This window comes from Colias philodice, chromosome 7, assembly GCF_061535455.1.
Source record: "Colias philodice isolate Cphi_HAF_F1 chromosome 7, ilColPhil1 Martin Lab GWU primary, whole genome shotgun sequence".
NCBI classification, from domain to species: Eukaryota; Metazoa; Arthropoda; class Insecta; order Lepidoptera; family Pieridae; genus Colias; species Colias philodice.
Window position 1 is genome coordinate 10,338,095 of NC_143092.1, and position 24,501 is coordinate 10,362,595.

The 24,501-nt window shown below is 34.6% G+C and overlaps 1 protein-coding gene and 1 long non-coding RNA gene across 2 annotated transcripts in view; one reads left to right on the top strand and one right to left on the bottom strand.

Moving 5' to 3' along the window:
- bbx (bobby sox) overlaps window positions 1–24,501 on the bottom strand; it is a 31,867-nt gene that overhangs the window by 3,973 nt on the left and 3,393 nt on the right. The window contains exons 2-3 of the mRNA XM_089697655.1: window positions 435–568; window positions 11–92 (exon numbers count right to left, since the gene is read on the bottom strand). Of these exons, the coding sequence (XP_089553781.1) occupies window positions 11–92; window positions 435–559 (207 nt within the window). The 5' untranslated portion in view covers window positions 560–568. The remainder of the gene's footprint in view (window positions 1–10; window positions 93–434; window positions 569–24,501) is intronic.
- LOC149487333 (uncharacterized) lies at window positions 18,086–22,619 on the top strand. The gene is made up of 2 exons (XR_016315907.1): window positions 18,086–21,761; window positions 22,396–22,619. It is a non-coding gene; the product is annotated as an uncharacterized LOC149487333 (long non-coding RNA).

The window sequence follows — 24,501 nt, forward strand, 5'->3', positions numbered from 1 at the left end:
TAATGTGTACCTGTTTAGCAAGACCTGTGTAGCAAGCTTTCTCCTCCTTGTCCAAGTTGGCCCACCACTCGCCGAGAATTTTGGTTATTGATCTGTAAAAATGTGCAGTAAGCTTTAATATTTTTATTTCTCAAGAACAACAAGAATCTAACCCAAATAAACGACACTCAAAAACACAAAAACTTGTTTGTAAACTATCTACTAAACTTAAAATTGATCATAGTGAATAATTTTGTAAACATAGAATTTATACATTGCATATTACGAAACTGGTTTTACATTCTGACTGATTTGACCAGAATTTGTGTAATTTATTTGTATATTTATTATTTAATTAAGAATGAATACTTTTAGGTAAACTCATATTTCTTGACTATTCTAGACACTTCTTCTCTTCTGTTTCCTATCTATTACTTTTACAAACCATTCTTTACCTGTTCTCCAAATTCGGGTACTTGTCGCGCACCACGCTACGGTGTCGTTTGCAGAATATCAGAAATGCGTTCATGGGGCGGCGCGCGTGGTGCGCCGGCTCCCCATCACCATCCGGGTCGTGCATTATCACTGTCTGGAATAGAAGAGAGTTCTGAATGAAGCAGTTCGATTGGCATGAATATAACCCTGTTGTAATTTGAGCAATGCTGGGAAATACAGCTGAATTAGCAGTTCGATTGATAAAGAAGATTATCCTAAAGTAATTTGAGTAGGTACGTAATTCGTTTGGCAAAGGAACACTTTTTGATCAGGAAATATGATCCTGAACTAAGGGCGTTTGTCCACTACAAGGAATTTTACGGTCCGGCATTCCGATTTTTTACGGTCCGGTATGGCACGCCATTAATCTATATACTAGCTTGTGCACTATACGTAATTTTACTGTCCGACATTTTACTTTTCCCTATTCCGGATGGTTTTTTGTGTCTACGAGTCGCTGTAGGTATAATTGTTTTCGAATGCCCACTTGCTTGGATTTTACTGTTTTTACTGCATATGCCAATTGAAAGCAAGCTCTTGTTTTACTTTCTTTTAGTTGGCAATGAGATTTGAGAAGTCGGTATTGTTATTTTATATACATTGACCAAGCATTGACCTATAATTATTATCTAAGTAAGTGTTGGTAAGTTAAAGTTCAAGTGGGAATAGCTTTAGCTCTTCGTCACCGATTAAAATAAATAAGTGAAACACGCATTTTAAATCTCTTACGGAACTTTACTTTTTATTATAACGAAGTAATATAATATTTCACCTTCTATATTTTTTACTCGTTTCTTGTAAAATGCAAAAACAATCATTTATGATAGCATTATACCGCCAAACTTCCTTGAACTGTACCGCACTGATCCGAGTAAAGACGGACAGGTGCACAAGCAATTCATCGGTTTTTTCATGCCACACCGAACCGTAAAAAATCGGAATGCCGGACAGTAAAATTCCTTGTAGTGCACAAGCGCCCTAATTCTATTTGGAAAGAAATATCTTTTGTTTTTGAAGTCATTGCATTGAGAAAACGGCTCTAAAACTATGTTATGCTTAGAAAAGTGTTCTTAGAAGTTTAATTGAAAAAATAAATTGATGAGTTTGAGTTTGAAAGAAACACCTTTGAACACGAATATTCTAATAATATTAAACAAGAATAAACAAAAAGCCTTCTTAGCAGAGAGTTTTGCAAATATTCATGCGGTGGCAAAAGCTCGGTAGAAAAAAGCCTACTTCCAACTATTTTATGTTCATTGTTCATGTTCATCATTGTAAAAACGAAAGTTTATGTGGATAGATGATTAATGATTCGATTAATGGATCCTTATTATTATTAAGTACTAGCGGTCCGCCCCGGCTTCGCCCGTGGTACATATTTACGTTTTCTCTACATAAAAACCATCCTCGTACTTCAAGGAATATAATAAAAAAAGAATTATCGAAATCGGTTCAGCCGTTCTCGAGTTATGCGCTTACCAACACATTTTGCGATTCATTTTTATATATAAGATTTCAGACAAAAACGACTGATAGGATCGGGAAGAAATTTGGCACGGGGACGCTACCTATTATCTGGATACAAAGGAAGTTTTAAGTATCAAGCAATTAAAAAACTTGTGAAGTAAACATAGGTTAGTAGATACTGCCAGAGTTTGAAATTAAATTGAATTCTTTTTAATGTGTGTATGTTTATAAATATTTTTTTAACAAAAAAGTAAATAGAACTGGATGAAATTTAAATGGGACCAAAGGAAAGGTATATATTTAATAAAGGTATTGGCTTGCCATTTAAAAAACAAGAGTAACATAGTTGTAAGTTCAGTTGGATAACAGATAAAAAAATAGTTCGTCCTCATAGAATATATGTCCTCTTTTTTGAAGTCAGATGAAAATGTGAGCAAAAGCCAGGAGGACATTGTCCTATAAAAATAGCAAATCTTTATCAAACTGCATTGCAGGTATCTCGGTCTAAATTTATCTGATAATGTATGAAATGTGAATCATTTTCTGTTTTGCTAAAATGCAATTTATATTTATGTCTTGATGCATTTCAGTACAAGCAATAAATTGTGTGAATGTGAACTTGGGAGGATTATTAGCTCTTATACCATGATGTCAACTACTTTATGAACATCAACACGTAACTATGATGATATTACTTGCAAACCAAATCAGTGAATTTAAGATTTAAAAACTTTGTGAAATGTTTTATTATGAAACTGTATTTGACATCCTGTAAAGTAATATCGAACTTCTGATTCAGGCGGAAACAGTTTATCTTCATGAATTTAAATAAAACTTTAAAGCTGTATAAAATTCGTCAGTTTTTACTTATATTTTAAGGCTTGCGAATTCATAAATGCCTCTTACATAAAGCATTTGATTTCGACTAGTGTACTAAGAATTAAGATAATTAACAGGTATCATTTACCTATGATTCTTTGAAGGGAAGATATTCGAGTTAGAAACTGATTAAACTTCAATTGGTCTTTTGAATGTAGAATATACTTATGATTATACATAATATAAAACTTTTCCTAAAAGTGGCTTTCGTAAAGAGACAAAACCTAAACAAGCAAAAGGTAAACTTTATGATTGCTATATTTGATCATATAAAAGGGAAGCAAGGACAGACCCTATCTATTCATATCTCACATACAACTGTACCATAGTATAGCTAACAAAAATATGAATAACAAAAAAATAACTCCATTTCAAAGTCATCGACCGCTTATCGGTGTTTATCACGTAACGAAGTTAGGACGATACATAAATAAATAATATGAAAGAGCAGAAATTCTTTGTGGAAGTCTTGAAATATCTAAATCTGATATCAAGCTTTTGTGAAACAGGGATGAGTGAACTGGAGGATGTCAGCATCGCTGCTATCATTAAAAATGAAGAGTAAAAATCTTATTCGATTATTTTACAAGCTTGATACAGCTTCCTATATTTTCCTCAATTATAGTGGAAGTGTTGTCGCTTTTGTCGTTTTAACTTATTTATCAGAGCTTGTAATTTACAAATAGAAGTTTTGTGCTATAAGTTTTAGAACTATTATAGAAATACATTTATTATTGCATAAAATTTTATCACGCTATTTATTGCAACACTTTGAGAAATTATTGTGTGTCATCCAGTGTCATCTTATAAATCAGGAAATAGATATAAACTTAAAAGGGATATAAATTACTCATATTTTGAGGAGTTATAGTACTTTATATATTTGCTCTGCCTTTAGTTTTATTAAATATCATTATAATATGTAGGTATATATTTATTATTACCGCCGAATAAATTTATTACATATTTTCAATCATACCCGATTACCCACCCTTTTCGAAGTTACCGTACACATAGCCATAATAAATCCACATAACACAAGACTGACTATTGCCCAGTATTCGCTTGACCGATATTAAGTCCATAAAACCTTACTCCATAAGTTTAAAGAATGCAAACCATGTATTTCTACCGAATGTAAACCTGCCACCGACATACTTTCCATGACCTTTTTATCCGGTTTGTTTTCAAAAGAAATGCGACGGAACACCTAGAGATCGATAAGTAATTTTATACCACAGTGTCCGTTTATGTGTACCTACTTATTGTATTTGTTGTTTACCCATGTTTTATTAAGCTATGTAAGCCCTTTTTCGTGTATTTGATTCATATTATGTTCGAGCTATCTCTTCGATTTAGCCTTCTTTTAAAAATTAAATATTTAATAGGTTTATTTAGACAATAGAAATCTTCAAATTTCACTTCAGTTCAACATCTTCTAACGTTCCTCATAAATGTCTTTACGACAGTAGATTTGGAAGAGCATTCTTATAAAACGGTTCTGTTTAAGGTACTTTACAAATTGTAAGAATTTATCATTTAAAAACAAACCTAACCTTAGTCAACTCACAAGTATAATCTTATTTTCTCTAGTAATTAACAATATAATGGTAAAACTATATTATTACGATTCAAAAGTGCTTCTAGAAGAAGTCTTACTGAAAGATTTGAGCTTGGGTTTAAAATATAAAAAATAAACATCAATACGGCAACCCTATCACCAACGCAGTCGGCAGTAGGGCCTGCAGTCCCGATGCGCAGGAGTTTTCACTTTCGGCGGGCAACGGCACGGCCTTGACACGCTTCATTTTACGGTCGAGGTTATGTGCCTGTAGAAATTTTCGTCTTTTTAGGACGAAACAATGATTGTGATCTGTTAACGTGAGTAAAAATATTTTTTTTCTTAAAATTTTTTGGCTTTAAAACTTGGCACTTATACTATATTATATTGAACGATCAACGAGTATTACATTGAGAAGGTCAAGTATTTTGTATGTAAAGAAGGTAATATAGATTCTGTGTTCTGTATTTCTATGTTTCAACAAAATTATATTTATATTTTCTCAATTTAAACAACATAATAAAAAATAAACACAGACGGTGTTTCAAATGTAAATATTGAACGAAACATTTTGTAATACAGCTCCCGAACACAAAAAGAGTACGTACTTCATAATAAAACCACGTTTAAAGTTTAAACGACGCTTGACTTATTTAGGCTAAACGGTTCAACTGAGTGATAGCAATTCATAGCACAATTACCATAATTGTTTGTAAATGGCTTCGAAATAATAATATAATGTATAAGTTATCATAGTAACTATGTATTTCTAATAATAATATGAGTACGTGTTTTTTCTGATTTAATTGGCTACTTTATAAATTTCATCAATATATTTACTAACTACTGAAATACATAGTGACTGTCTACTTGAAATACGTACACAATGTTATTTTTTTCCCTACGTAACGTTTGTAATTGTAAAAAACGTGGTCCTTCAGAAATTAGTGCATTATAATTTAATCAATAAGTAATTACTAATTTACATCGCACAAATCATTTAACATCATGGCAAAAATATTAACGAGCATAATTTTTTCAGTTTCTGCGTATTCGACAACCCTACCTCCTATCAGAACACAAATTTACTAAGGCCTTCAATCTTTTGTTCCACCAAAATATTAAAATGTAATAACAATTTCGCGCAAATTGTTACAGGCTTCGACGCAAGGCAATAATCATGCATAATACCTACCCCACAAGGTCAAGTGTGTAACGTGCGAAAAGATGAAGGTCACTTCAATTCATTTGTTTCAGACGAAAATCGTGCCCATTCATGTCGCTAAGTGTCATTGTTATAAAATATTTAAATGCAAAAAAAAAAATATTTAAACGAGTGGCAACCCTGGGGTTGTTTCTAGTCACGTTCATATTATCTATGGCGACCTTTTACTTATTTGATATTTCGTTTGTGATACATATCTACAAAATAAAGGATAAAGAAAATTCATTGCAAGGTTGTATTCACTATTCATACTAATTATTACTAATATTACAAACAATACATTCGCCGCTTCACTGGACATTTATTAAATTTGTTAAATCCAAGACTGCAACCCCTATGAAATCTTTAGTACAGGAAACTATATAGAAACTGTAAAAAAGATGGCTAGAAGAACCGTGGAGCACTAGAATTGAAAATAAAAACGTCTAACATCGTTTAGTTATCATTTAGAGACGTGACTAACCATATTTTTGTTCGAGTATTATTTCAAAGTAAAGATACACATCATACGGAATATTTTCTGTCCTATGAAGAATGTGTTAAGAATAAAGGTTCACACATATTTGCATGTTATTGCGATCACCACACTTGTGTTGAAAAGAGAGAAGCCGATGCTTGGATCTGGCCATCGAGATTTTTGTTAATAAATTCCTTTCCAACATGTTTTGTCTCTTCTCCTATAACGCAGAGTATCTTTAGATATCCAAAATTTATGGAAAAAGGTAGTTTGCAATTGCCTATTAATTTGTGGACCTAAAAAAATAGCAGCTGTATATAAAAGAGCAACTATGGAGTTTCTTGCCGGTTCTCCGTAGATACTGCTTTCCGAATCGGTGGTAAATGTTAAAAATATGTATTGACGTTTCAAAAGTGCTTCTAGAAGAAGTCTAATTGAATAAATAAATGTTTGAGTTGGAGTTTTGAGTTTGAGTAGGATATTATAGGCACCTTATCTCAAACGCATTTGCGTTATCTATTGCCACATTGGATTCGAAACATTTATTTTAATTAAAATTTAGCGTATTTTTTTACATTACTATGAAAAAGTGATTAACTATTGGTTATCTTTCAGAAACGCTTAGTCAAAAGTAAGTTAATAAAGTTATATTTTTATTGTTTTTGTGTTTACAGTAACTTCTAGTTTATTTTTGTCAACATCTTTTGCTTTTTTACTTCAAAACTTTCAGACTATGCGGGTCAAAGAAAACTTATATTTTTCTTCAAGTGTGCAGATCTATTTTGTTCTTAAATTATTCTTCCCTAACCTTTAATGACCATTGACCACTTAACAAATATCATGACCTCACCTTCCAAACAATATTTCTTGATTCCAACTATCAATTGATCAATATCCATTTATAATGTATAAAAACCGTTCAAGGTTATAACAACACAAATATCTGTAAATGTTTTTGTACGGTAAGCTAAATAGCTTAAAAAAAATCTTATTACTGCCTTATTTTCCGTCTAATAAACCATTAAAAGGTCACTTAGTGCGCGCCTGCTTGTCTGCGGAAAAGCCTAAACATGTACACGTGAATAAAGTGATAACTTCAGTTTCTCTCTGAGACAGTACAATCTGCATATAGTCGATGTATTTGTTCTATTTGTATAGTTTAAAAAAATATAATTACATAAGCGTCTAGCGTCGGTAAAAGCTTAGTCCTGCATTAGAGAGGTCTATTCTTTTACCCCGTAAGCATTTAGTCAACTGTTATACATATACATTTGATTATAGGTTAATAAAGAGAAGATTTTTTATTCATATCACGCATTTTACATATATTAAGATAGGAGTCGAATCTCACGCACAATAACATGTGGATCTCCGAGTTCGGAGTCAATTCAATTCACGCCGAGTATTAAGAATCACTATTATTCAATACCTAGCCGTTTTTAGCCAGCTTGTTAGGCTTCGTTCAGGATTCGTCTTGAAACCTAACAAAGGACACAACAACAACACAATAACTTATATTTTGCCTACTGTATAATAAAGCCATATCACATTTCATTAGGAGCTGGCTCGAAGGACCATTAATGCATAGCGCATCTTATTCTGATTATGTTATAATATCCATTTAATATACTTTCAAGAGGCCCATAAAATTTTCTCCTTTCCAAAATAAACCAGGTTATTTGGACATTCTTGTAAACACATACGAATTTTAGGGCGCGGGTGAGAGATCGCGTGTTACTAAAAATAGACATTTTGACGTGTTTTCAAGCGTTCCGACAAAATAATTGATGTCATGTGGATAAAGAAACTTTGGGAAAGTGCATGTTACCAAATTCTGAACTATGTATATTTTTCAAGATTTAAAGCGATATAGTTGCATCACACTCTTTGTTACTTTGTATTCGAGTCGGACGTTTTCCTCAAAGGCTTAGCTAAACAACGTTCATGACAGACATGACGAATTAAAAAAAAACCCTGAAGTTTCCTAACTTCTATAACGATCATACAGAAAGTTGTGTAGAATCCGTGCATCAATCTGAAGTTACCTACTTATCATAGTAAGAAGACATGGATCAGTTTAATCAAGTCGTCTCTTTTACTTTTCATTTCATCAGAAATTAGAAGTCAATAAGATAATTTTATGAGCTGTTTAAAGAAGCCATAAGTTTGTTTTTTAAACAGTTGAATAAACAAATTATCAACTACTTTCCACTGATTGATTTGCGGAGAATAAACACAAACATATTTTTGTTACCAAAATATTATTTTAATTACCCATGTATAAATACGCGGCGTTGTTCCAAGAAAAACATGTAATTAGGGAGCTTATTGGTTAATAATATATTTATGAGTTTAAAAATAATTTCGTGTTTACGTAATGTCCGTTGCAAGGCAACAAATTTTACATATATCTGAATTCTGAACTGAATCACTGCTTTCAAGTTTTGTAAATTTTATAAGTTTTTAAATGTAGCTTACGTCTATCTTGGAGATAAGGTAACCAATAAAAATTGCTTGAGGGGTTCATATACATATATGAAAACATAGGGAAGGCCGAAGGCTCAAGGCTAGAGCCTAGAAGGTTTAAAAACGCAATATTATGCTGTTAGAAACAGAAATCTATTACCTATGCTCACAGCAGACGAGTATTTGGATCCTCCCCAAGTAATTTAAGTATTTTCTATACTTTCCCATTAAAAAGTTCCACAAAATCATTAAAATTTTCCACAAACACGACAAAGCTTTGATCTCATCAGCCACGAGCATTTTACCAAAACACAATTTGAGGTAATGCGATTTAAAATTAATTAATATCGCATTAATTACTTTAAACACAACATGTACGCGGTAATGACAAGCTCGTTTACATAATAATTATTATTATCGATTTTCTATAGACATGCTAATGCTGTCAGGCGGTACACGAAAGCCGAGACATGTTTGTTAAATATTTGTATAATAGCATAGAAATTTGTAGTTTCTTATTCTTTTTCTTTTGAGTTATATACGTTTTTGGATATAGAACTTAGCAATCCATCATACCAACAAAGTTTTTTTATGGTGTAAAAGCATTACGTCGTATAAGCGTTTGTTATCCCTTTTTTATAACAAACTAGCTGTGCTCCGCGGTTTTACCCGCAGTGCTCCGCTCCTGTTGGTCTTAGCGAGATGATATATAGCCTATAGCCATCCTCGATAAATGGGCTATTTAACACCGAAATAATTTTTCAAATCGGACCAGTAGTTCCCGAGATTAGCGCATTCAAACAAACAAACTCTTCAGCTTTATAATATTAAGTAAAGATAATGTTATAAAATTACATCATCTCACAAGGTGGAAAATACAAGTCGAGAAATAAGCATTTTGAGAACAGTAACACCACATGGGCGATAGTTTTCAGGCATAAAATGTCTCACAATCAAGAGATTAAAAATTTTATTGTATCCTTTATTTTTTTTTTCAGGAATCATGAGGAACGTAACTATTATTCATAAAGAAAATTCATAAAACAATTTCAATATCATACTCTAGTGAGTGACCCTCTTCAACAACTTACTCGGAACTTGGTACGTGACCAAAAATAAAATGTCCTGTAATTCTTAACCTACATATGGTTTTCCGAACAATTCATTCATGTTATAGGAATAACGTGAATTGCGTGTTTTAAACATTTCAAAATGATTTGATTTCCTTGTAATATACAAAGAAACTGCTGGTCATTAGTTCACTAAATACTAACTTAGCGTACCTTCCAAATTTACTAAATTCCTTGAATATGTAGTCACATTGGATGACATGAAAATGTACTTAAGACCGAACATTTACAAATAGGATTATAAGTGTCATACGTATATTATCGAATTAGATTATATTTCCATTGAAGAAATTATATTCGGCGATTAAGACACGAAAAAGTTATGAATTATCCAGCATAATTAATTCACCTTTGTAATTGATAGCCTTTTCTGGAAATAGCTTTAAAGTATGTTCTTAAACTGAAATAGTTCTAAAACTATTTGCACAATGTTTTTGTGTTCAGAGCTATTTAGAGGGTATGCAGAAGAAACGGGTAGTCCCCGGAGTCATTACATAAATTGAGTGTATAAATGTAGCATAACCTGAAGCATGCAATGTTAATGCATTTAAAATTGATGTAGGCAAAACAACAGATGTAATGATTAGTCATAAAGTCTTGTCTCATGAAGAATACGTAAATTTTATGAAACGGCATAAAGATGACACATTTAGATATCACCCTAAAATCTATAAATGACTTGTTAAAAAGCTATAACATATTTAATCCAAAACTACAAATAGTACTTATTTAGGGGCATCGATGATAAAAAGCAATTGTATAACATTGAAGGGTTTATTTACAATAAGCATCGTTTTTGTATATTGTTTGGATTTAAAGAAACAAAAACATAACTCTCAGTCATAATAACTTCAGAAATCAGAACTCATTTGAAATTAAACTCTATTAGAAGTTGATTAAGCACGCTTTTGTATTATTACACTGTGATTGTAGAAATGTAGAAGCGAGACCCGTCGCGACTAGACTTTATGTAAATAGTCTCAATTCTCAGTAATGAATCCGAAAAGCTGCTAGTATGTTTGACTTTATATGATTCAGGAAGATTACAATTACGTCCAACGACTATAAAAGATACAGTATTAAAGTTAAAGAAATAGGGAAGAATAGAACATATGATTCAGAACGATTTGTTTTTATCATTGGCTTTTTGGAGATATCAAGAAGTTGATAACCAGCTAAGACACACTATTACAGGTAAATAAATGGTACACGTTAACTTTTCAGATTCCGTCCAATTTAATCGATACTATTCTCTGTTGAGAAGTAGTCTTCCAGATTTCATCTATCTAACAATGATACAACCGGCCGTTTTCCACCTGATAATCTTACATAATTATCCAAGACGCGACAATATCAAGGCGAAGGTACTGTGACCCAATTTCCTTGACACTCTACTCACTTTGTAAAGAGCACGACCGTTTTGCCGTCTTATTATGTACTTTTGTAAAATGTGATATTGTCGTCTGTTGAAATGTCGAAAATATGCTATGATCATTATTTTAGTACGATTGAAAAGTAGGAATGTTTTTGACGAGCTGATTGTAGTGGCTCAGTGAATGCCATCTTCTTTGCTTGTGTGGGAATGGATGGTAAAAGGATCGAAGTGTTATGAAATATTGGGAATTAAACAATTCTTAACTGATTCCTAAATGATTAATGCTGGCGTAAAAACACAAGTTATTTTTTGTGCTTGTAAGAAAGAAAACGTTACGTATTTTATAATTTTTATGAGAAGTAACTATTTAGTAATGTATGGTGATAATTCTAAAAGCCACAAACAAATTAAAACAATTAGCAAGATGGAGAAATTAATAATAGGTACCTATACAAATTGTAATTCCACACTAAATTATGAAACGAAAACAAACAGCGTAATGAGATAACTTGTACGAAATATAAACTAAATAGAATAATATACACCTAATCAGGCTTAACATCTTTAAGGTATCGTGTTAAAACAGCTTTAAGCTCTGTAAATTAGTTACAACTTGTCTTATCTGTGTTAAAACTATTATTGTAGTGTTACTGTTTTTGGGGTGGGCTTAATTTGAATTTCAATTAAAATAAGCGTGTACAAGCACATGAAAAATTGGTATTTGGTTCGGGGAGACTCTGTTGTCGTTTATGTTGTTGAAGACTTTTTTAGACGCGTTGAGAGTAACATTTCAAGGTCGCGTCATGGCAATACCGTCACGTCATGGAGTAAGGTGACGATTTTTGTAACTTGCCAAATTGTATCTTGACGCGAGTGCTCGGCACACACGCTCTTTTTCTCTTATTTTGGGTATAACCTACCAGTTATTATTCTGTGGTATTACTAAGTAGATTTTATTTGTAATTGAATTAGTTACAGATAATACGACAAAATGCAAATTTTTTTAAATTGTGATCGAAGTAAGAGGAATTATCAGAAAGTTACTCGACTTCTGATTCAAATTTAGCTTTATAGGATTGTTATTATTATTATTTAAGTAATTTGTAAGTACATAAAGATAAAGTGAATGGATAGGTACATCATCGTGAACAAAGTAGGTACCTAGATATTTACCGTTTGTTAGAGAAAGCATTCTCAGTTTTTTTTAATAATTTGTCTTACGGTGTTTCTGTTCAAATTAGGCAAGAGGCGAGACTAACATTTTTATGTCTAGCTTGAGTCACATTACTCACATTAGTATTGTGATTAACTAATTCGGTAAAATAACGTATAGTTATAGATACAAGCTAACGACAAACAATTTATACACTATCACATCACAGATTATGCAACAAACTAATTTTGGACCTACTCCTTCAGCACATAAAGGCAATTTTGTATCGTACGCGTGTCCAACATAAAATTGGACGTTTTATCAAAACAACACGTCCGAACTCCGAACAGACTACTAGGCGTGTGGGAATTAATTTATTAAATTTTCTTTTACTCCATTTTTTTATTCACTTTATCAACTGACTCGAAAAAAGGAGGTACTTAATTCGACTGCTGTAAAGTTTGGGTTTGTTACCTTAGAACTTTGGACTGGGTGAATTTTGATGATTCTTTTTTATTTCAGTTTGCCTTCAGGTTGGTCCCATTTAATTTGTTTTTTATAATTTTTACCATATGAATGCAGTGTGGTTTTTTGTTAAAAAATAATTGTATTATAGACATTGCTTTGAAGAATTTTTGTGTAACAATTTTCCACGAGCCGCGACCCCGCTTTTTAAACGAATTAGGTTCGATGGACTGAATATTTCAAGCTCGATAGATAGGTTAATTAATAGATTCATGATGCAATAACTTACCTAGTTAAAAGAGAATTCTAGGTAGTAAAATTCTCTATTTTATATTAGCTATACTCTATAGGATTCAATTTTTTGTATATACCTAAGTAGGTAAGTATTACGCAGTTCAATAAAGAAACGAATCTTCAATGGCGGCCAAAGCTGACACTGACGTATGGTAGGGTCAGCAAAAAAGAAAATAAAAATAACGTAAATAGATAATTATTTTATTAATTACTAGCTTTCCGCCTGCGGCTTCGCCCGCGTTTTCAAAAAAAAACCCGCATAGTTCCCGTTCCCGTGGGATTTCCGGGATAAAACCTAGCCTATGTCACTCAGAAATGATGTAGCTTTCCAACAGTGAAAGAATTTTTCAAATCTGCCAAGTAGTTTCGGAGCCTATTCAATTCATACAAACAAACAAACAAACAAAAAATCAAACCTAGTTACGCATCCACCCCAACCCTCGGTATTAGGTTGAGCAATAGCCTTCCGCTGGCCTCAGCAAGACCACCGGAGAGTTCTTGCAATTTAGCATAAGCGTTGCAGTTATTGAAAAACATTTATTTCGCAATAAGGTATCGATTGTATCATTGCATGTAATTCTGGCATTAACATTTGTGACTCCAAATCGTCCACTTGTTATAATTAAGTAATCATTAAATAAGTTTAATTTAATTTTATTTCTTTTTAGGGTTCCGTAGCCAAAATGGCAAAAACGGAACCCTTATAGTTTCGTCATGTCCGTCTGTCCGTCTGTCCGTCTGTCCGTCTGTCACAGCCGATTTACTCGGAAACTATAAGTACTACAGTGATGAAATTTGATGGGAATATGTGTTGTATGAACCGCTACAAAAATATGACACTAAATAGTAAAAAAAAGAATTGGGGGTGGGGCCCCCCATACATGTAACTGAGGGATGAAATTTTTTTTTTCGATGTACATACCCGTGTGGGGTATCAATGGAAAGGTCTTTTAAAATGATATAAAGTTTTCTAAAAAACATTTTTCTTAAAGTGAACGGTTTTTGAGATATCAGCTCTCAAAGTCGTAAAAAGTATGTCCCCCCCCCCTCTATTTTTATAACTACGGGGTATAAAATTCTAAAAAAAATAGAGGTGATGCATGCTAATTAACTCTTTCAACGATTTTTGGTTTGATCAAAGTATCTCTTATAGTTTTTAAGATAGGTTGATTTAACTGTAATTTATTATATTTGCTGCTACGGAACCCTTTGTGCGCGAGCCCGACTCGCACTTGGCCGGTTTTTTTTTTAAAAGTCAAATCGCTCCCGCAAAGTTTAACTGGCGCAGCCGGTAGGATAGCCATATAAGGTCTGCATGTCTAGAGGTCTTCAAAATTAGCCCTAGAACATTGCTATAAAGGCCGTGCTATCCTGAAAGAACCGAAAAATAAATTTGTTAAACGACCACGACGAGGAATAATGGGATCGACGATCGGTTGGTGAGTAAAACTTTTTGCCATCCTTTCTGATATATTCCCATATCCTTTTCACGAGAGTGTAATTTTGACTTTTAATTATTTTTAACTGTTATTTTGGGATTGAACGTCTCGCATTATAACGGATCTGGTTTTAATATGAAATTCTATTAAATCAGTAATTAGTTATAACTTATACATAAGAAATATCGTATTAAATTCTAAGAATTGTCTTGCATAAAACTCTGCACAGACTAATTAACTATAGAGTGTAACTGAATTAAAAGTTTTAAATTAGAAAATTAAATGATTTTTGCATAAAGAAATATCAATATTACTTAATTGATTTAATTGATCTCAAAATCGATCGTAATTCAATTAATAATTTTTATATTTTATATGTGATTTTATACCTTATTTCAAGTTTTAATTTTTATAGTAATTAATAACTTATATTTTTTTTTATTGTGCTATATTTTAAGACTTTTTATTATATCGTGTTTTTAATTGATTTTTGTGTGTGTGATTTTTATAATTCGAAATTATTGTAATTGGTTAAAGACTTCAGAACTTTAATTACTCTGTACTTATTTAACATGGAAAGCGTAAACGTAATAACAATTCCGAGTGATATGTTAAAGCTTATTCCTCTTTTTGGTGGAGACAAAAGAATTTTGAATCTATTCTTTCGAAAATGTGAATATATAATTAATAAATTTAGAGGGCATGAAGAGCAGAATATTTACGTTTTACATGCAATAACTAGTAGATTAATAGGCGATGCCGCCGCGTTATTATCCGAGCGCGAAGATATTAACACTTGGCCCGCGCTAAAAGAATTGCTGGAACAACATTTTGGTGACCCTCGTAGTGAGGATTGCATAAAAATCTCGCTCGAGTCCTGCAAAATAAAATCCGGGGAAAGTTATCTTGAATTTTGTAATAGGATACAGAATATTAGATCATTACTAATATCGAAGGTTAATTTATCGGTAGATACGGAAATTAAACGCGCGAAAATTGCGATTTATAATCATACAGCCCTGAACGTTTTCTTGTATAATTTGCCCGAAAACATGGTGCGAATTGTTAGACTGAAATCGCCTAATACATTAGAACAGGCATTAGAAATTGTGTTAGAAGAAGTTAATTTTCACGAACAATATCAGTCGCGCAATCGTACCCATAATAATACAACGGTGCCCCAATTTTTACAAAATCCTCAACAAAGATTTAATTTTGGGACACCGAATGTACCTCAAAAATTTGGTTTTAAATTCACACCCCAACAACCGTTTAATAAAAATCCACAATTTGGTTATAAGCCACCGTTTAATAAAAACCCACAGTTCGGGTATAGGCCTTCATTAAATCAAAATCCACAATTTGGTTATAGGCCAACATTTAATCAGAACCCACAATTTGGTTATAGGCCTCCTGAAACTTTTGGTATGACGCCACAGAATTTCGGTCAAAGACCTCCTCAAAATAACCGCTTTGAGTCTACTGACGTTTCCATGAGGACGGCACCCCCTCGACCACAAAATATAACTCAGCCAGGTTTTAGAGTGAATGAAACCGACTTACATAATGACAATTCACTATATGACAATTATTACTATGACTATAATCCTTACGACTATACGAATTATTATGGCTGTAATCCTTACGATACGAATTACGAATACGACGCGAATGAGATTTATACACCCACTGACGATACTCAAGACGATAATGTGCTTCCGTCTGATGAAGAAAATTTTCAAACGAAAGCCTCTACAAAGAAAAAATCATAGAATTAAATTGCAATCCAAATCTGAAATTTCCACACATTTATATCCCTGAAACTAATTCCAAATTTATGGTTGATACTGGGAAGCAAAATTTTAACGCGGACGCTTTATCTAGAATTAGAGTTAACGCTACGCATTCCGATAATGAAAACGAATCCATGGTTGTTAATATAGGCGATAGAGACAATAAGCCAAGAACGCGTAACGACTCTAGTACAATTTCTATACCAGAACGCGATTCTAGTGAAACGATATCTATTCCCGACTCTGAAACTCTATCGGCGCTAAGTTCTCCTAGAACATGTGACTACCCAGTCAGGTCACCATCTGTAACGTCAAAATCGGATACAGTTCATTCAGCTAATATAGTAGAATCGTCCGGTATACCTATATTACATGAAGCAATAGATACGAAACCAAATCAAATATTAGTATATACGTGGTTTAAGAACGAAATGCAAGTTCACGACCTTTCACGTGAAAAGCAAAAGGTTTTAGAAGTATTCTTGCCTACTAATAACCCAGATCTAGTAAAACAATTTTTAAAAGAGTATATTAAACCGAAAGTTAAGTATTTCATTTATTTCGAAGATGATGAACATCGCAAACAGTTCACTAGCATTGTCATAGAATTATTTCGAAAGGATACAGTATTGTTATTTGAATGTACGGAGCGTGTAGTTTTTATAGAAGATGAGAAGGAACAAAAGGCTATTATAATAAAACACCATCAAGGCAAAACGTGTCACCGCGGTATTAAAGAGACTCTAGCAAGTATACGTAGAAACTATTTTTGGCACAATATGCAGGAAACTATTTCAGCCCTTATTAATGCTTGTGAAACGTGTTCTAAAATGAAGTATGATCGTAATCCCTTTAAACCCATTTTACAGTTAACTCAAACACAAGACGCGCTGTTGACGACTGGTTCTAGATTTTAGGTGGCGAAAGAAGATGAAAATAAACTTGTGCGTATATAAGTAGTTTAATAATCAAAATTACAGAATGCGTTTGGTAGATTAATTTTAGTGAGGGAGTGTCCTGCTCAGCGGTTGCGTGGCGAGTCAAAGTAGTAGAGGACAGTGGGGTCAATCCGCGGCCAATCGCACGGCGCCGCGACGTGACGACGCGATGACGCAGTCGCAACGCTCCGTTCTGCACGATTTTATTGCGGCAACATGCTCCCGGCCTTGGAACGTGCTGGTTCCAACGAACTGTCGACCACGAAGCGAAGAATCAGCTATCTGGTGAAGGAAGCGGACAAATTTTAGTGAACGCCCGACGCACGATGCCGTCTGCAGTACGAATGTCGGCCACTCGTGCTACTCCATCCTTCCCCGGATATGTCGCGTGGATGCGCCCCAAGCTCCACTTCAACGGCGGCAATCGGTCGTCCTTAATGAGAACGAGCGTGTTCTCCTTGAGCTCCCCCTTGTGCTGGTGCCATCTGGTTCGCGTTTGCATCTCGGAGACATACTCTTTGGACCAACGATTCCAAAAGTGCTGGCGTATTTGCTCCACCCTCTGGAACCTCGGGAGACGAAGCTCAGGCACGTCGTATAGCAGCTCAGCCGTTACAGGTGCAGTCAGCGGACGACCAACCAGGAAATGTGCAGGGCTAAGTGGAAGGAAATCATTGGGATCTGTGGAAAGATGGGTCAAAGGACGGGAGTTCAGGACAGCTTCAACCTGGGTCAATACTGTGCTAAACTCCTCGAACGTTAGATGTGCGTTACCTACTACACGTTTGAGATGGTGCTTGCAGCTTTTTACTCCAGCTTCCCACAATCCCCCGAAATGACTAGCGTAAAAAGGTATCATTTTAAAATTAATATTTTGCGAAGTTGCATATGCTTTAATTTCATCAGAACAGGTAGCTAAAAATTTTTTGAACTCATTCATGAGACCGACAAAATTCTTCCCATTGTCAGAGAAGATAGTCACGGGTTTACCTCGCCGCGATATAAAACGTTTCAAAGCTAATAGATATGATTCCGACGATAGATCGCTAACAAGTTCCAAGTGAACCGCGCGTGTAACAAAACATATAAATAAGCATATGTACGATTTTTGTAACTTAGCACCTCTGCCTTTACGATTCAACGTGAACACTGGGCCAGCGTAGTCGACACCACAACGTATAAACGGATAACCTGGGTCCAGACGCTCCTGCGGTAGATTCCCCATAATAGGCGCGACCGTAGTCGGTTGCAGTCGTGCGCAGCGCATGCACGAATGTACCACCTTCCTAGCGAGGTTTCTGCCGCCGACCGGCCACCACATCTCTCTGAGCGTAAACAGTAGAAGCTGTGGCCCGGCGTGGAGTAAACGTTCATGCTCGAACCGAAAAAGCAAAAGTGAAAAATGATGATTAGCTGCGATTAAAATAGGAAATTTTTTATTAAAACTAAAATTTGGCGAATTTTGAATACGCCCACCTACACGAATTAAATTATTATTTGCGTCAAAGAATACATTTAATTTAGAAATTTGATTGTAGCCTGATATATTCGTTATATTTTTATTATTTTTAAGCGCATAGTAAATATCGGGAAACGATTCCTGTTGACTCAACTTTGCTAATGTTAATTCAGCACGATTTAATTCCTCGACTGATAATAAACCTGTCCACTTATTAGTTTTATTTCGCGCGTTATTAATAAAACGTAATACATAAGCAGCTGCGCGTTTAAGTCTATTATATTGTGAAAATCGAGAAAAAATAATTAAATTATCGTTTAAATTATTACTTATGTGACAACAAATATTTGTAGATTTAATTTCCGGTAAATCTGTATTAATTAATTTGGAATGTTTTAAATCGGTCAATTCAAAATGTACATTATGTAAAAATAACGGACCCTCCCACCATAAAGATGAGGAGCTAAGCGCTTCTAGACTTTGCCCGCGTGAGACTAAATCGGCTGGATTATCCTTGCCTGCGACGTGACGCCATGGATGTTCCTTGGTCAGCTCGTGAATCTCTGCCGTCCTATTTTGAACATAAGGTTTTAATAAATTAATAGGCATACCTAACCAACCTAAAACGATAGTTGAATCTGTCCAAAATACAATTTTATCAAAATTTGAACGCAGTGATCCAATAAGCTTATAATATAATCGTGCACCTAACAGCGCACCACACAACTCTAATCTAGGTATAGTTGTAGGTTTAGTCGGCGCGATCTTACCCTTCGAACATATCAAGCGCACTGTGACATCAGCTGTTGCATTGATCGTACGAGCGTATGCGCAAGCTCCGTACGCGACCTGTGAAGCATCGGTAAATATATGTAGTTCGGTTCGCACTGGATCAATGCACATAACGTGACGCGGTATTCGTAAACTACTAAGAAAAGATAATCCATTTATAAACTTATCCCATATTTGCGAAATTTCGTTAGGAACCGATTCATCCCACGTCAATTTTAACAACCAACATCTTTGTAATAAATGCTTTGCGATAGTAATAAACGGACTCAATAATCCTAGCGGATCGTATATTTGTGAAGCACACGATAAAATAATACGTTTTGTCACTACTTCACTCTTTTGTATAATTTGCGTGAAATAATAAATATAATCATCGAGACTATTCCATCCGATACCTAAAGTTTTATTGTTACAAGTTTTATTCAGTAAACATAGATCGTGTGTTTGCGATTCATTAACGCTAGGCGTAATTAAATTTAAATTATGACTAAAAATCCATTTTCGTAATTTAATACAAGCTGACTCTAAAAGACTACTAGTTTCTTTACAAATATTTTCTAATTCGGATATAGAATTCGATGAAACTATGAGATCGTCAACGTAAAAACAATTATTAATAGTATCGGCTACATACGGAATATTCGAGTGTTTGGCTAATTCCTTTAAACATCTACAACTTAGATACGGTGCGGATGCCGTTCCGTACGTCACGGTGTTGAGTCGGTACACCCTCAGCGGCTCTGAGGGATCATCCCGCCACAAGATCAGCTGCAGGTCACGCTGATCTTCAGCAATATTCAATTGCCTGTAAAATTTTTCAATGTCAGCGCATGCAACATACCTATTCTCGCGAAAACGTAATAAAATAGAAATCAAGTCACCTTGAATAGCAGGTCCAATCATTTGTATGTCGTTTAATGATACGCCGGAACTAGACTTCATACTCGCATCAAAAACTACGCGTAATTTAGTTGTGGTGGCGTGCTCCCTAAACACACCATGATGCGGTAGGAAATAGTGCGGATTCCCATACGTATTGACGAGACTCATATGACCTAAATTAATATACTCCTGTATAAAATCAGAATACATCTTTTTATAATTAGTATTTTGCTGAAGACGTTTCTCTAACGCGTAAAAACGACGTTCAGCTTGTGCGCGTGTATTACCTAATAACTCAGGTGATTGTTTCAACGGAATTGAAACACAGAAACGACCATCGGAAAGTCGACGTGTTGTGCGAATAAAATGTTCCTCACAAGCAATATTATCTTCGCTCGATAATTGCTGTAATTTATTGCTAGGCGCGGATAATTCTTCTAATTCCCAGAAATTCCTAACTAACTTATCGAGTGAATCATCTTCCGTGGATAATGTCGAATAATTACAATTAATATGTGATAATTTTTTATTACTAGTATACGGAAAAGATTTAATTGCACCTGACACTATCCAACCTAATTTGGTGTTTTGAAGGAAAGGACCACTTTTCAGGCGCATTTTTCCTTCGGTTATTAATTCCCAAAATAAATCAGCACCGATCAGTAAATCAATAGGTTGACTTTCGTAAAAATTGGGATCAGCTAACAATAAATTGTGAGGAATATTAAATTGATTTAAATTAACCGTGGTTGTAGGCAATTTTGATGTAATTTGGGGCAAAATCAAACATTGAAAACGGGCAGTGAAGCTCCCGTCGCGCGATTTAATTTCAATGTTACAAGATTGCGAACATTGCGTAATAGAATTACCTACACCGTGAATATGTTGAGTGGACTGTAATATTCGTATATTTAATTTATTTGCAAACGATTGCGTTATAAAGGATCGCTCGCTTCCGCTATCTAGAACTGCGCGTGCGCAATAATACTCACCCGATTCATTATATACTTCAACTATCGCCGTAGACAATATGACAATCTGTTGCGAAGAATTGTCATCCTTTGTATGCATAACGGTTTGTGCGTGATTAATACATTGAAGTTGCATGTGTGCGTTATCTACTGAAACCACTGAAACGGGATGCGTATTAGTAAGCGAGGGGTGCTCGTACGTAGTTAACGTCACTGTATTTTGTTTAATTGGTGATAATTTAATTGCATCACAAAGTAAACTATTGTGCTTTTGTTCACACTTTCTACACGGACCAAAAAGACAAGTACCAACTAAATGACCTGGGCGCATACAATTAATGCATAAGTTTTTATCATTTATGAAATTAACCCTATGTTGCGGAGATAAGTCGAGAAACTTCTGGCATGAATACAGCTGATGCCTTTCGTTACATAGCAAACATGACTTGTAATGGCTGCGCGACTTATTGGATTGCAATTTAGAGTGTTTGTTATCCGAAACTATGTTGCAATGAATTTTAGATGATGAATTTTTATTTTGGTAAGTAGAAAATTTATTTGAGTTATTTGAAATACTAGGTTTATTGTGATTTACGGATAGTGTAGTTAATAAATCGGCTTTTTCTTTAATGAATTCTAATAAATCGTTTAGTTTAATAATTTTGTCCTTGTTTATTTTGTAAAAGGTATTTTTAAATTGTTCCCACTCGCGTTCAGTGGTAGGATCTAACTTTGAAACTACGATATAAATAATCAAAGTGTCCCAGTATTCCGTGGGTTCTCCTAAGATTTTAAGAATACGTAAATTTTTTAAAACTGTATCAATTAAATTGTGTAATTGAATAGCCGATTCTCTTGAGACGTTTTGAAGTGAAAATATTGCCTTAATGTGACTTTGCACTATCAATCGCGTGTTATTAAAACGGTGTAATAAAAGCTCCCATGCAACCAGATAATTTTCGGATGAAAATTCTACGTTTTCTATAACGATTTTGGCATCGCCTTTTAAACTCGCCTTTAAATAATGAAATTTTTGAACCGGTGGTATTGTTTTCGAATTGTGAATTAAGGATGAAAACGTGTCGCGAAATTCTACCCAGTGTTCATGTGAACCGTCAAAGCTAGGTACAGAAATAGTCGGTAATTTTACTGAATCGTTATTAAAATTGTTACAGGTCGTATGGTCGTGCGCTAAGGAACAGTCAATGGATTTATTAACAGATCTATCCTCGGAATTATCTGGGTTTACCATGCAGTCCAGCATCGCCAGGACAACATAATATTCCCTCTCAAACTCTACGCGTGATTCTATGAGTTTATCCGTTTCTGACTCCGGGACAAGATCTTCGATTTTACTTTGTACTTGGTTGAAATCGTTCATTAAACTTTGTGCACCTGGTATACGTAATTTTAGTTCTGCCCTTTGATGTGTATCAAGATCCACGTTTTCAAAAGACGAAACATATTTCTTAAAATTCGTTAGCCTACATTTGATTAACCCCCTTTTTTTCCTCAAATCCTTAAGCTCCTTTTGCTCAGAAAGAGACATAATGACTGCAGTAAAAAGCTACAAGTACTTACGTGCCACGTGAAGCAGATTCTTCGGTTGCGTAAAAGCACGTGAGGAGGCAAGCAACACCAAAAGCTCTGGAATATACAAAGCACAGTATCACTCAGATGAAGCTTTACAGGGTTGGATAAATTAGCTGGCCGTCTTACCAAACTGCACTGTAATTTTGCGACTTCTTCGCCGATTGCGTCTCCAAAATCCAGGATGTGATCCGGTGTCGAAGGTCCAGAAAATGTTGACGACGAAAGAAGAAGACAATAAACTTGTGCGTATATAGTTTAATAATAAAAATTACAGAGTGCGTTTGGTAGAATTAATTTTAGTGAGGGAGTGTCCTGCTCAGCGGTTGCGTGGCGAGTCAAAGTAGTAGAGGACAGTGGGGTCAATCCGCGGCCAATCGCACGGCGCCGCGACGTGACGACGCGATGACGCAGTCGCAACGCTCCGTTCTGCACGATTTTATTGCGGCAACACGCGCCTTTCCAAGAAATATTTATTGATATTTTTCAGATAGAAGGAAATTATTACTTAACAATTATCGACGCATTTAGTAAGTTAGGTCAAGCCATTCCAATAGATAATAGATCAACGGCAGAGGTAGTGCGTGCACTCATGAAGTATTTTTCGTTTTACGGCACTCCTAGAAAGATTAGTTCAGATCCCGGTAGTGAATTTAACAACGAGCTAATGAAAGAATTTTTGAATTTACATAAAATTGAGCTTCATATCGGTTCACCTAATAATCCTAATTCAATGGGATTAATTGAGCGTTTACATTCGACCATTAGCGAAATTTATAGATGTGCGAAATATGAAGAGAAATGTACGGATGCAGCATCAGTAATGATGTATTCAATTATTGCCTATAATAGTTCAATTCATTCAGTTACGGGCTTAACCCCTTTTGAAGTAGTATTTGGTCACACGGATTCAGGTAGCTTATTTAACGCAGATTTCGAGAAGCATTATGTACAGCAATTGGTTAAGGACCATGCAAAACGTTTAAAGGTTCTATATAAACATTTAGCAGAGAAAATGATCGAAACTAAGCAAAAGGTAAAGGATAGGAGAGGTGGTGAAGATCAAATCAGTCTCCCTTCAGGAAAAATTATATTTGCGAAAGACGTTAATAAGCGAAAAAGCAAGGATAAGCCGCGATTCCATAAAGCTAAGGTTATAGGACAAGGTTCAAGGAACGTTATACCGATAGAGATTGGTAAAAGGAAGACTAAGGTCCCTATTATAAATGTAAAACGCCCTCCACAGGTGGTGTTGGCTGATAGTGATGAGGTCCGCGCTGGCCCTTCAACTACAACCTCTTCAACATAACCCGGGAATTTATCCTGTGAAAGAAGGGCAAGCATATCTCCAAACAGACTATTGGACTATAATTAAGGTTTTAAATTTAGATAAGATAAATGATGACTTAAATTTTATTATTAGCAAATACAGTGAATTCGATAGTTTAATTAATAAGAATATTTCATACTTACACGATTTTCAAGTGGCAAAATATCACGCTGAATATATTCGCGACATAACGGTTCAGAAATACGAACAGTTAGTTCCACACAAACGCGTCAAGAGAGGTATCCTCAACCCTCTGGGTTCCTTAATTAAAATTATAACGGGAAATTTAGACTATAGTGACGCAATTAGATACGATAAACTTACAGCTAAACTTGAAAACGATCAGACTATCATTAGAAAT